The sequence below is a fragment of the Hyperolius riggenbachi genome, chromosome 1, assembly GCF_040937935.1.
Source record: "Hyperolius riggenbachi isolate aHypRig1 chromosome 1, aHypRig1.pri, whole genome shotgun sequence".
Lineage (NCBI taxonomy): Eukaryota > Metazoa > Chordata > Amphibia > Anura > Hyperoliidae > Hyperolius > Hyperolius riggenbachi.
Genome location: NC_090646.1, coordinates 208,579,460 through 208,592,687, shown reverse-complemented (window position 1 = coordinate 208,592,687; position 13,228 = coordinate 208,579,460). Strand labels below are relative to the sequence as shown.

At 42.6% G+C, this 13,228-nt stretch overlaps 1 protein-coding gene across 1 annotated transcript in view; it reads left to right on the top strand.

Moving 5' to 3' along the window:
• LARP1B (La ribonucleoprotein 1B) overlaps positions 1-13,228 on the top strand; it is a 56,771-nt gene that overhangs the window by 18,764 nt on the left and 24,779 nt on the right. Inside the window, exons 7-13 of the mRNA XM_068279932.1 lie at positions 155-314; positions 452-596; positions 1,380-1,563; positions 7,549-7,721; positions 9,272-9,631; positions 11,587-11,713; positions 11,798-11,934. Of these exons, the coding sequence (XP_068136033.1) occupies positions 155-314; positions 452-596; positions 1,380-1,563; positions 7,549-7,721; positions 9,272-9,631; positions 11,587-11,713; positions 11,798-11,934 (1,286 nt within the window). The remainder of the gene's footprint in view (positions 1-154; positions 315-451; positions 597-1,379; positions 1,564-7,548; positions 7,722-9,271; positions 9,632-11,586; positions 11,714-11,797; positions 11,935-13,228) is intronic.

Sequence of the window (13,228 nt, the reverse complement as noted above, 5' to 3'; positions counted from 1 at the left end):
TCGTTGGCTCCTGACAACTGTAAGCCAACCACAGTGATCAGGAAGTGAATAAAGAAAAAAGCCTCTGCTCCGAAATTAGTTAATGCGTGACTGCTTACATGAGAAGCCATTTGGTTTGGAAAGGATTTTAGTGTATTTATACTTTTCTTTACAGTTCACTATGGTGTCCATGATTTCAATAAGGGAGCTGGTTTCTTCCAATCTGACTATGTAAATAACCGCTCAAGAATGATGTATTGCTATGATTATGGAACTGGTGTGCAGGTCTATCAACTGGAAGAAAAGTTACTGAAGGAGTATCTCAAACGACAGATGTAAGTATGTTTGTGGGGTAGCGTGAATTATGGTTGTAGGATTGTGTGAATTATGGTTGTGGGACAGTGTGAATTGGGTTAAACCATCTGTGGAGTATAATAGTAACGTCCAGATCTATCACTTTGTTCTCTTGCAGAGAATATTATTTCAGTCTGGAAAATCTGGAAAGGGATTTTTATCTGAGAGGAAAGATGGACAAACAAGGATTTCTACCGCTGTCTTTGATAGCTGGCTTCCGTCGGGTGCAAACTCTGTCAACAGACGTCAATCTGATTTGTGAGGTAACTTCTGAAGAAAACAGGCTTGTGATGGTTGGGGCTCTGACTTTATTTGAACTCCTAAAGTTGAACACTAGAAAGACGGTGATTTTCCTCCTGCATCTGAACTGACATGGTGCATCCCAATTGTTTGCAGGTAAAAAAAACGCAGCCGGCTGCAATTTTCCACACAACGCAACCAAAACACCACACCAGGGATATCGATTTGGATGCGAATTCGCATCAGCATGGGTGCTGCATCCATTTCGGAAACACTCTCACCCTGCAAGAACCCAGTCTTAGGGCTAGCTCACACTGCAAGAGCATTTTCTATGCACTTGTGATTTTTAAAAGCTCTTGTTAATGTAATGCTATCTGTGTGTTCTCACTTGAGTGATGAGATTTTATAAAAATCACCCACAGCATTTCATTAACTAGGGCTTTTCGAATCCCTAGCTCTTAACAGAAACCTGACTGTAGATAAAAAAACAAGTTTTACTTACCTGGAGGTTCTGCCAGCCCTCTGCAGCCGCCATGTGCCCGCGCCGTCACGGAACAATCCTCCGGTCCCCAGCCACTGCTAAGTATTTTTTAATCACTGACTTGCAAGTCGATGGCCACTGTGCCTGCACACCCCTGGCCATGCGCGTCCTCGTTTGCACTCCCGTCGCCAGGAGCGTCCTGCGCAGACACAGTACAGGGTTTTCTCATTCTTTTAGCATTGCACAAATGGCACTCTGCGGTCTGAATCCTGATTTCTGCCTTGTCCCCTTTTCCATATTTCTTATTTATATTTTATATTTCCAGGCTCTAAAAAACAGTTCTGAAGTGGAGGTCATAGATCAGAAAGTAAGGAGAAAAGTGGACCCAGAAAAGTGGCCCCTTACAGCTGCTCCCTCAGGTCCCCCTCTGGAAGTAAATCGAACAGATTTTGCCAGATTCATCAATAGTCCTGAGTTCATACCTGGGAAGCAGCCAGCATATCATACAGGTAACCCTCTCCCAAATGTGTTTTTTTTTTTTTTTTTTTTTGGTGTGTGTTTCAAGAGTCACTGTAGTACATACAGTGGAGGAAATAATTATTTGATCCCTCACTGATTTTGTAAGTTTGTCCAATGACAAAGAAATGAAGTCTCAGAACAGTAGCATTTCAATGGTAGGTTTATTTTAACAGTGGCAGATAGCACATCAAAAGGAAAATCGAAAAAATAACCTTAAATAAAAGATAGCAACTGATTTGCATTTCATTGAGTGAAATAAGTTTTTGAACCCTCTAACAATAAAAGACTTAATACTTAGTGGAAAAACCCTTGTTTGCAAGCACAGAGGTCAAACGTTTCTTGTAATTGATGACCAAGTTTGCACACATTTTAGGAGGAATGTTGGTCCAGTGCTGGGCGTAATGGAAAAAACTACGCTTACGGATCATTACGCGTAATTTTACGCTATTACGCATTACGGAATTACGCTTACGGCGTAGATATATATTTACGGTTCATGTCTGTAATTACGCATAGCCCTTACGCAATTACGCGTAAGAATACCGTAATGCAGGTTGTTACGTTATTGCCTTACGCGTAATTTCCTATTAGCAATTAATGCGTAAGGCCATGCTCCCAAGCGGAAAAGTTGACGCATGGATCAATGTTAGGTAGCCGCCGACTTTAAGGGTTAATAGCAAAGCCCCCTTAATTGCTTAGAGCCTGAAATTTGGAGAATATATTAAGGAGATCAGAAGGAATAAGAGGAATTTTTTTTTTTTCAAAAACACCTTATAGTTTTTGAGAAAATCGATTTTTAAGTTTCAAGGGCAAAAATGTCTTTTAAATGCGGAAAATGTCAGTTTTTTTTGCACAGGTAACAATAGTGTTTTATTTTCATAGATTCCCCCAAGTGGGAAGAGTTTTACTTACTTCGTTCTGAGTGTGGGAAATATAAAAAAAATTCCCAGACCTCTTTAACCCCTTGTCCCCTATGCAGGCTGGGATAGCCAGAATGCGGAGCACCGGCCGCGTGGGGGCTCCGCACCCTGACTATACCAGCCCGCATGGTCCATGGATTGGGGGGTCTCGGAAGGGGAGGGGCAGCCAAGCTTTCCCCTCCCCCTCCGAGCCCTTGTCCAATCCAAGGACAAGGGGATCTTCTCCACCTCCGATTGGAGGTGGAGGCTGCAATTTCCTGGGGGGGGGGGGGTTCATGGTGGCATCTTTAAAAAGGGGTCCCCCAGATGCCCACCCCCCTCCCAGGAGAAATGAGTATAGGGGTACTTGTACCCCTTACCCATTTCCTTTAAGAGTTAAAAGTAAACACAACACTTAGAAAAAGTATTTTAATTGAACAAAAAACATAACCACGAAAAAAGTCCTTTAATATTCTTAATTAACCATTAATACTTACCTGTCCCTTTAAAAGCCAGTTCCCACGCAATATCCTTGGAAATTGGCTAATCAGTTACAATGTAACAAAGTTGTTACAATGTAACAACTTTGTTACTTTGTAACTCCACCGCACCAGACGTCACTCGCCGCTCACCCGCTGGCCGCCGCATACACTTGCGCTAAGTCCCCGCCGGCTCCCGGCGTCCACTCCGCCCACACCTGTCAGCCATATACATGCTGGCACCCATGGGTGCCAGCATGTATATAGGTGACATGTGGGAGAGGCGGGGAGGGCAGCGAGAGCCGGCGGGACTTAGCGTCCTGCACCCGACAGAGCTCTGAGCTATATAGCTCAGAGCTCTCTAAAGCATCTTTGTATTTGGGCTCCAAGGAGCCCCATTGGTCCTTAGCAGACCAATGGGGTTCCTTCTGATTTGAAGGAACCCCATTGGTCTGCTAAGGACCAATGGGGCTTCTTGGAGCCCAAATACAAAGATGCTTTAGAGAGCTCTGAGCTATATAGCTCAGAGCTCTGTCGGGTGTGCAGGACGCTAAGTCCCGCCGACTCTCGCTGCCCTCCCCGCCTCTCCCACATGTCACCTATATACATGCTGGCACCCATGGGTGCCAGCATGTATATGGGTGACAGGTGTGGGTGGAGTGGACGGGTGGAGCCGGCGGGGACTTAGCGTAAGTGTATGCGGCGGGTGAGCGGCGAGTGACGTCGGGTGCGGTGGAGTTACAAAGTAACAAAGTTGTTACATTGTAACAACTTTGTTACATTGTAACTGATTAACCAATTTCCGAGGATATTGCGTGGGAACTGGCTTTTAAAGGGACAGGTATTAATGGTTAATTAAGAATATTAAAGGACTTTTTTCCGTGGTTATGTTTTTTTGTTCAATTAAAATACTTTTTCTAAGTGTTTGTGTATTTACTTTTAACTATTAAAGGAAATGGGTAAGGGGTACAAGTACCCCTATACTCATTTCTCCTGGGAGGGGGGGTGGGCATCTGGGGGACCCCTTTTTAAAGGGGACTCCCAGATGCCCCACGCGGCCGGTGCTCCGCATTCTGGCTATCCCAGCCTGCATGGGGGACAAGGGGTTAAAGAGGTCTGGGAGTTTGCAATCTACATGTTGCCACTCGGTACACTTATCCAACGACATGGCCTGACGTACCACTGCTACGCCGATGACACACAGCTATACCTGTCCTTCAAACCTGGTGGAACAGACCCTACCCCAAAAATAAACTCTTGCTTAGCTGAGCTTCAGGCATGGATGAATGATAACTGTTTGAAACTGAATGCTGACAAAACTGAGGTCCTGTTTGTCCAAAGCCAGTGCTCGCCATCAAAACCGCTCTATCCTAAAGCAACACCAATCAGGATTGGGAATTCAGACAAACAGCTCCAACCTTGTGCGCAGCCTTGGCGTACTAATCGATGGGGAATTGAGTTTCAGAAACCAAATTTCATCTGTAGTTAAATCTTCCTTCTTTCATCTGAAGAACATTGCAAAGATTAAACATCTGATTCCCCCAGAGGATCTTCAAACCCTAGTCCACGCCTTCATCACATCACGGCTGGACTACTGCAATGCCCTTTATGCTGGCCTCCCCAAAAAAGACCTGCGTCGCAAGCAATTAGTGCAGAATGCTGCTGCCAGATTGCTAACAAACCAGCCTCACCACTGTCACATTACACCGATCCTTCGCTCACTGCACTGGCTACCAGTAGAATGGAGAATACTCTTCAAGATTGGACTGCTGACATTCAAATCCCTGCACAATCTGGGCCCTGGATACATGAAGGACTTGCTGAAGCTGCACCACACCTCTCACAACCTCAGATCAGCAAGTTCTATAAACTTGGTCACTCCCAGAGTGCACCTCAAAAAATCTGGAGACAGAGCCTTCTGTCATGCTGCCCCTACTCTTTGGAACTCCCTACCACACCCAGTAAAGACAGCACCATCCCTGGAGCTATTCAAATCCAGACTGAAAAGCCACCTGTTTAGCCTGGCATTTCCAGATTTATAAAATTCTTCCTCTGTACCACGATGGTCGGAGCCATGCTTATGCGCTTTGAGTCCCACGGGAGAAAAGCGCTTTACAAATGTTATTTGTTGTTGGGAGGGGGGACCCCACGTCGTTTTTTTATATATTTCCCACACTCAGAACGAAGTAAGTAAAACGCTTCCCACTTGGGGGAATCTATGAAAATAAAATACTATTGTTACCTGTGCAAAAAAAACTGACATTTTCCGCATTTAAAAGACATTTTTGCCCTTGAAACTTAAAAATCGATTTTCTCAAAAACTATAAGGTCTTTTTGAAAAAATTGTTTTCCTCTTATTCCTTCTGATCTCCTTAATATATTCTCCAAATTTGAGGCTCTTAGCACTTAAGGGGGCTTTGCTATTAACCCTAAAGTCGGCGGCTTTTTTATATTATACGGGAGCGTAATATTACGCGATTACGGCAGACTGTGTAATTTCAATAGGCGTTTACTGTCTTACGCGTAATTTGTTACGCGTAATAACGTAACCTACGGTCTACGCGTAATTAATTACGTGTAATACCGTAACCTTACACGTAACGCTTACGGTGCATTTGTAGTGAATTACGATGCGTAATTACGCTAATGCGTAATTTCAGCCCAGCACTGTGTTGGTCCACTCCTCTTTGCAGATCATCTCTAAATCCCTAAGGTTCGAGGCTGTCTCTGTGCAATTCTGAGCTTGAGCTCCCTCCATAGGTTTTCTATTGGATTAAGGTCCGGAGACTGACTAGGCCACTCCATGACCTTAATGTGCTTCTTCTTGAGCCACTCCTTTGTTGCCTTTGCTGTATGTTTTGGGTCATTGTCGTGCTGGAACACCCATCCACGACCCATTTTCAGTTTCCTGGCAGAGGGAAGGAGGTTGTCGTTCAGGATTTTACGATACATGGCTCCGTCCATTTTCCCGTTAATGCGATTAAGTTGTCCTGTGCCCTTAGCAGAAAAACACCCCCAAAGCAAAATGTTTCCACCCCCATGCTTGACGGTGGGGACGGTGTTTTGGGGGTCATAGGCAGCATTTTTCTTCCTCCAAACACAGCGAGTTGAGTTAATGCCAAAGAGCTCTATTTTGGTCTCATCAGACCACAGCACCTTCTCCCAGTCACTCACAGAATCATTCAGGTGTTCATTGGCAATCTTCAGACGGGCCTGCACATGTGCCTGCTTGAGCAGGGGGACCTTGCGAGCCCTGCAGGATTTTAATCCATTGCGGTGTAATGTGTTTCCAATGGTTTTCTTGGTGACTGTGGTCCCTGCTAATTTGAGGTCATTCACTAACTCCTCCCGTGTAGTTCTAGGATGCTTTTTCACCTTTCTCAGAACCATTGACACCCCACGAGGTGAGATCTTGCGTGGAGCCCCAGAGCGAGGTCGATTGTTCGAAAATGGAAGGAGCACAAAATGACCATCAATCGCACCAACAGTTGTCACCTTCTCTCCCAGCTTATTGCTAATGGTTTTGTAGCCCATTCCAGCCTTGTGCAGGTCTACAATTTTGTCTCTGACATCCTTGGACAGCTCTTTGGTCTTTCCCATGTTGGAGAGTTTGGAGTCTGCTTGATTCTGTGAGCAGGTGTCTTTTATACAGGTGACTAGTTAAGACAGGTGTCCTTAATGAGGGTGACTAATTGAGTAGAAGTGTCTAACCACTCTGGGAGCCAGAACTCTTAATGGTTGGTAGGGGTTCAAAAACTTATTTCACTCAATGAAATGCAAATCAGTTGCTATCTTTTCTTTAAGGTTATTTTTTCGATTTTTACTTTTGATGTGCTATCTGCCACTGTTAAAATAAACCTACTATTGAAATGATACTGTTCTGAGACTTTTTTCATTTCTTTGTCATTGGACAAACTTACAAAATCAGTGAGGGGTCAAATATTTCCTCCACTGTAAATGATAGGGAAATGTTGGAATCTTTTTTTATGGTGAACACAGTGGGCCATATTTATCAAAGCATTACTGACAGTTTTTTTTTTCTTCTTAAATTGTTCCAACCAGCAATGGAACTGTTCTGCATGATAAGAAACTTCTTAAATCCTACGTAATAGCAATAGTTTAGCGTGGATTTCTAGAACTGAACTACAGTTAAAAGTGCAAATCCATCCCTAAACTGCTGCAGATTAAGTGCTTCATAGCAGTTCTACAAATAGTGCAGGCTAGGCATGATTTGTGTGAGGGCTCCTTCCCTCTGCTCCCAGGTGTCCTGTGAAACTGTTTTGTGCTTAACCCGTCCAGTGCTGGCCATTGATGCAATACAGCAGATGTATTGGTTACAGCAACAGCAATTCCCTCACACACTGCACTGCCTGAGAGACCTTCCTAACTCCTCCTATTTTAGACAGTTTAAGAAGGAAACTGCACTATCTAGTGATTTCTTAAGATGTTTGAGACGGTTCTGCACATATTTGTCTCAGACACTGTTGATAAATGTCCCCCAGTATGTCCTGATCTGGAGCTATGGTACTTAGAATATCTGGTTTTGTGGAAAGCATGCTCTCTTTTTCAGTCTATTCCTTTTTTCCATGTTTCCCAGGATCTGCACCAAGTTCGCCAAGGAAAGGAAATCCTCTCTTTTCAGAGAGGAGAGAAGAGCTTAGCAACTTACAGACTATGTCAAAATCCTTATCTACAAGTCTGCCGGATCTGGAGTCTGAGCCATGGATTGAAGTAAAGAGGAGACACAGAGCCTCCCCTGCAAAGCCAAAGGTACATTGGCGTTGTATTCATCACTTTTTATTACACCATTTTGAAAAGGGTGATTTAGTTATTTTTCACTGGCAAATAGATTTGAAAAGTGAAAAAAAAAAAACTTATGTACCTAAAGTCATGAAAAAGAAGCTACTGCATATGTTTGCAAGTAGGATAAGCCCACAGGAAAAATGTGGCATGTGGATAAGCCTACTCTCCAGTGTCTGTCCCGAGCCCCTTCATTCAGACCATGCATTTGGAGGGTGTGCCTGCTGCAGAGTATGCATTGGAAGTGTGCCTGTGTCCATAGTTAACTTTCCCATCTCCAGCAGCAGTAATTGCACCTCCTATGCAGCTTTCCAACTCCCTGAGAGAACTCAGGGGCTCACAGTCAAGTGAACACTGTGAGGTTTGTAAGCTGCAGGAGAGGCATACAAACTGATTCTGAAGCTTGGAGAGGCAACTACATGGTTACAGGCACATGTCCAATGCGTACTTTGCAGCTAGTACACTCTTCCAATATGCTTTCATTAGTGTGCCTTGCACATAATCTGAAATAAGGTAATTAATTGTAGATAAGCCAATACCCAACTTTTTGCCCAAAATTTTGGATTAAAAACATTGGCTTATCCTCAAGTATATACAGCATGTCTACATGCGTTAAAGATTAGGATTAGAGGGGGGCGAAGGCAAACTAATAGTATAAAGGCATGAAACAGTGATTCACTGAAGCAACCATAAAATTAAAGTGGACCTGAAATCTTGCACACAAAAACATAGATAAATGCACACTGTATTTAGAGAGTTTAACCTATTTAATTCCACCTCATTTGTGTCTAATCACAAGTTGTAATTTCATCTGCACCCCCCACCCCCGTGTCACATGACTGCCACTGCAGAGATGGCAGATAAGCTCATTTGAAGGTACAGGATGTTAGCAATGTCTGCTTCCATGAATCGGGAAGTAGAAACAGTGCAGATTTAGGATTTGTATCAGCTGTAACAAACGGCAAAACTGGTGAAAATATTTTTTAGAAACCTACCAAATGGAGATGGTCAATGAAATCTACATAATTCTGAGTAGTTGCAAATTTCATGCAAAAATATGCAGTTTGAAAATAGAACAATCAAGTGAAGCAGCAGTTCAGATAGTAAGTGTATTCAAATGTAATATTTTGTCCTTGTCAACATTCTGTATGAATTATGTGAAAAATAGCAGTGATTCTCCCCAAGAAATGTTGAATTGTCTGTTTACGACTGACCTAAATAGGCCCTTTTTCATTTTGTGGACAATTTGCCTAATATGCAGGTCTCTGCTCACATGGAAGTTTCAGTGGGCATATTGGCAGTATAAACCAGTTACCTTGGCAGCTGATGGATTTCGGTAACTCTGATTCTAGGTAAATGGATGCTAGTTCCTTTGATTTTTCCTGTCACTGTTTTCTGTGTGAGCAGAGATTTTACATATTTGGCAAATGTTTTGCTCACCACTAGAAGTTTATCTATTAAATAGGTTATTGACATTTAACAGTGCAATATTTTTTTATAGTGATAATTTTTCCTTGCAGGGAGAGGAGAACACTCCAGAGGTTCCAAAGAAGCAGGCAGCAGAAGAAGCGGAGCAAGAAGAGTTGGACTTCCTGTTTGATGAGGAGATGGAACCTCTACAGGGACGCAAGAATAACTTCACAGACTGGTCTGATGAAGAATCAGATTATGAAATTGATGATCAAGATGTCAATAAAATTCTCATTGTTACACAAACCCCTCCTTATCTCAAAAAGCACCCTAGTGGCGACCGCACAGGCAATCATGTTTCAAGAGCTAAAATTACTTCAGAGCTGGCCAAGGCCATTAATGATGGGCTATACTACTATGAGCAGGATCTTTGGACAACATTAAGTGAATCGGAACATATAGCATTGAAGGTATCTATTTTTTGTGAGGGTGGCAGTGGGAAGGTGACGTCAATAACTGATGGTGAAATGAACATATGAACTCATGTACAGTAAGCAGTTTTAAGCAATTATATGCGCTTAAAGAGGAATTGTAGCCAAGCATTGAACTTCATCCCAATCAGTAGTTGATACCCTCTTTTACATGAGAAATCTTTACCTTTTTCTCAGACCGATCTTCAGGGGGTTATGCGTGGCTGATATTGTGGTGAGACCCTTCCCACAATGTGATGTCAGCACCTAGGTACTGACATCACACTGTGGGAGCCTTGTTGTATTGTGGGAAATGACAGCTGTTTCCATCTGCCAAAAAAAGCAGCTTCTCTTTCCAGACATCACCTGCCAGCAGTAAAAATGTCGCCATGTGATACATTTCAGAATGCTAATTGGGGAGAGGAAAGATTTTAGAATGGACAATCGCTGACTAAATCATGTACCAACTGTAAAAATTAAGCACACTTCATTACATTATTTTCACTGCAGTTTCTCTTTAATAGGAAACCTGAAGTGAGAGGGATATGGAGGCTGACATTTATTTCCTTTAAAACAATATCAGTTGCCTGGCATCTTGCAGATCTTACCGGCATCAGTAGTGTCTGAAAGACACACCAGAAACAAGTATGCGGCTTATGAAGTCAAACCTCTGATCTGAATGCTTGTTTGGGGTCTATTGCTAAAAGTATTAGGAGCAAAAGAATCGGCAGGACAGCCCAGCAATTTGCATTGTTTAAAAGTAAATAAAAGTCAGCTTCATATCCCTCTCACTTCAGGTGTACTTTAATTCAATTTAATTTCATCTGTAGGCCTGCAGTGTGCTGCAGGCCTTTTTCACAAGTTTACCCACTTCATCCACCACTACAGTATACATATGTCCTTTGTGACTTCATCCAAGCCACTAGGATGTAGATATGTCCTGTAGTTGAATCAAAGCTGTGCATGATTAGGCATTGCTCCTGTGCAAACCTCTGGCACTATCTGCTACATCACTAATTGGTGAAAGGGAATATGTGTTAGCTGAGCCAATAAGATTTATTTTCACCATTAAAAATGCTTCTATTTTCTCATTTCATAGTGAAAAATACAAACTGTAGCATTATTTCAGAACAAGGGCATAGCAATAGGGGCTGCAGAGGTTGCAACCGCATCGGGGCCCTTGGGCCAGAGGGGCCCCGAAGGGCCTTCCCTCAACTGTAGTATTAGCTCTCTATTGGTCCTGTGCTTATAATAATCACTTCTATAGATACTTTGAATAGTGGTGATCACTAACAAACTGTTCCCCATCCCCTTCTTGCACCTCTGACACTGTAGTTGCCATTGGCAGGTTTTGGTGCTCCATGTCCATTATATATAGAGTGCTTGGGGGGGGCCCACAGCTCCTTGGCTACGCCACAGTTTCAGAATCAAATATCCTCACCATAAATTGTGACAGAAACCTAATCTAAGTTTTGTGATAAATGCTAGAAATCGTCCGAAAAAAATTTGTGAGTTTTATCTACAGTAGTGCTTTTTATTTTTAACCGCTTGAGGACCGCAGTGTTTTTTCTGGTTAAAAAAAGGGACATACTGTAGCTTAAGTGTCAAAACTGCTCTGGTCCATACGGGGGGGAAATAAGGTCTGGATGCAAAGTGGTTAAGAATGATGACAGTTCTGTGCATCGATCAGAAACCAATTTCATTGGCTCCTGACCCTGTGATCACTGTGAGCCAATCAGTGATCACAGTGTAAGCATAAAAAAGCTCTCAGGCAAAAGAGGCAATCAGGAAAAAAAGGCTGTACACTTCTTTTTGTAATATGACTTCTGAATTGCATTGTTTGCAGCCTTAGCCCAGTATGATTCATACCATTGGTTTGACAACAGTATTACAAATATTCTGAAGTGTTTGTTGACTTTTACAGCTAATACAATATTATTTTTTTCAAAAATCAGCAAGAAATAGAAAATTTCCGAAAGCTAAATCTTATCAGTAAAGAAGAGTTTGACAGCCTTGCACCAGACATAGCATTGCAGCCAGAGACCGAACAGTCCCCTCCAAATATTCCAACGTTTCCTCAAGGTAACTTGTTGTACATCTATTTTGGTTTCATTTAATTTTAATTTGAATACCTTTCAATGCTAGCCCTATACTTTACTTCTGCAGGGGTTCCTGAATCTCCAGTAGCTGTACCTGCTCCTGCTAGAACTCCCAAGACGCCACGTACACCACGGATGCAGGATCCCACCAAGACACCACGATTTTACCCGGTGGTAAAAGAAGCAAAGTCCATTGATAACCAGGTCAGGCATAACCTATAAAAACCTTTTCAACAGATGGGGTTTTATGGGAGCACAATGTAAAACATAACTTAATATATCAATTAAAAAAAATACATGTACAGAAAAAAGTAGATATTTATACATGGTAAGCAAACCAATATAATATTCTAAATTCACAGATAATGCCTAACATGCGTTTCACCAGTGGCCAAATCGTCAATTCCCATCCACTTGCCAGTTACAAAACAGATAAAACATCTGACAGGAGATTCAGGGATAAATTATTCCATCAGTTCTGTACTGGTGCCCAAAGCAAACATGCAGCAGAAAGAGTATCAGCCTAGCTCTCTCCCCATAGATTATGTTTGCATGTCGGACAGGAAGACGCTTACATCTCTTGTTTAGGAGTTGTACGGTTTGGTCAGAATGTCTAAGTAGAAATAGGCTTGTTGCAGGTATGCAACTCTGACTATTGTAGCTGACACATCAGCAGGATAGCGATGAGATTTTTCATAATGTCTCAGTATAGTGCCACTTCAAAAGATACATTACACCAATATAAAGCATTGGTGCTTTACTTACCTTGGGTTTTTCCAGTCCCTAGAAGTCTGTGTCCCTCGCGTAGTTCCGCTGTTGCCTCTAGTGGCTGTCAGCTGAACACTTACGGCCACGGAAGAGTGAATGCACATCCGTGCATGCGCAGAAGCTGCCGACCCTGCCGGCCAGCCACTACTGAGGGGGGACTGCAGGGAAAAACACAGACTTCTAGGGATTGGAAGAAGCCCCAGGTAAGTAAAGCTGCAGTGTTTTCATGTTAGTCTCATTTAAGAATTTAACACTTATATCCAGGCACATCACCTTTAGTTAGGACATTAAATAACGGAAAATTGAATACTCACCTATCGGTAATTTTCCTTTCCTTCCAATGACCATGTCAGCAGACTACGGGGTTAGTCCCGCCCTATGACCCCTCCAGGAACTTTCCGTTTTCCTTCCATGCCAATGTTAGCATACTACGGGGATTTAACTATACACACATTGAAGGGAGGGAATATTTGATGCAGAAAGTAATTTATTCAGTTTAGACCAGTAATCGAGAATATATATAAACTACATATTACAGGTATGTAAAAAAGAACAAAAAAGTGATTAGGTTGTGGCTGTCTTTACTGCAGACAACACTTCCTTTCCGAACTGGACTGTGGATAATACACCCGGATCCACTGTATAATGCGTGATGAAAGTATTCAGTGATGACCAGTTGGCCGCTCGACATATTGTTTCCGGCGCTACTTTCACTAGTGCTGCCCACGAT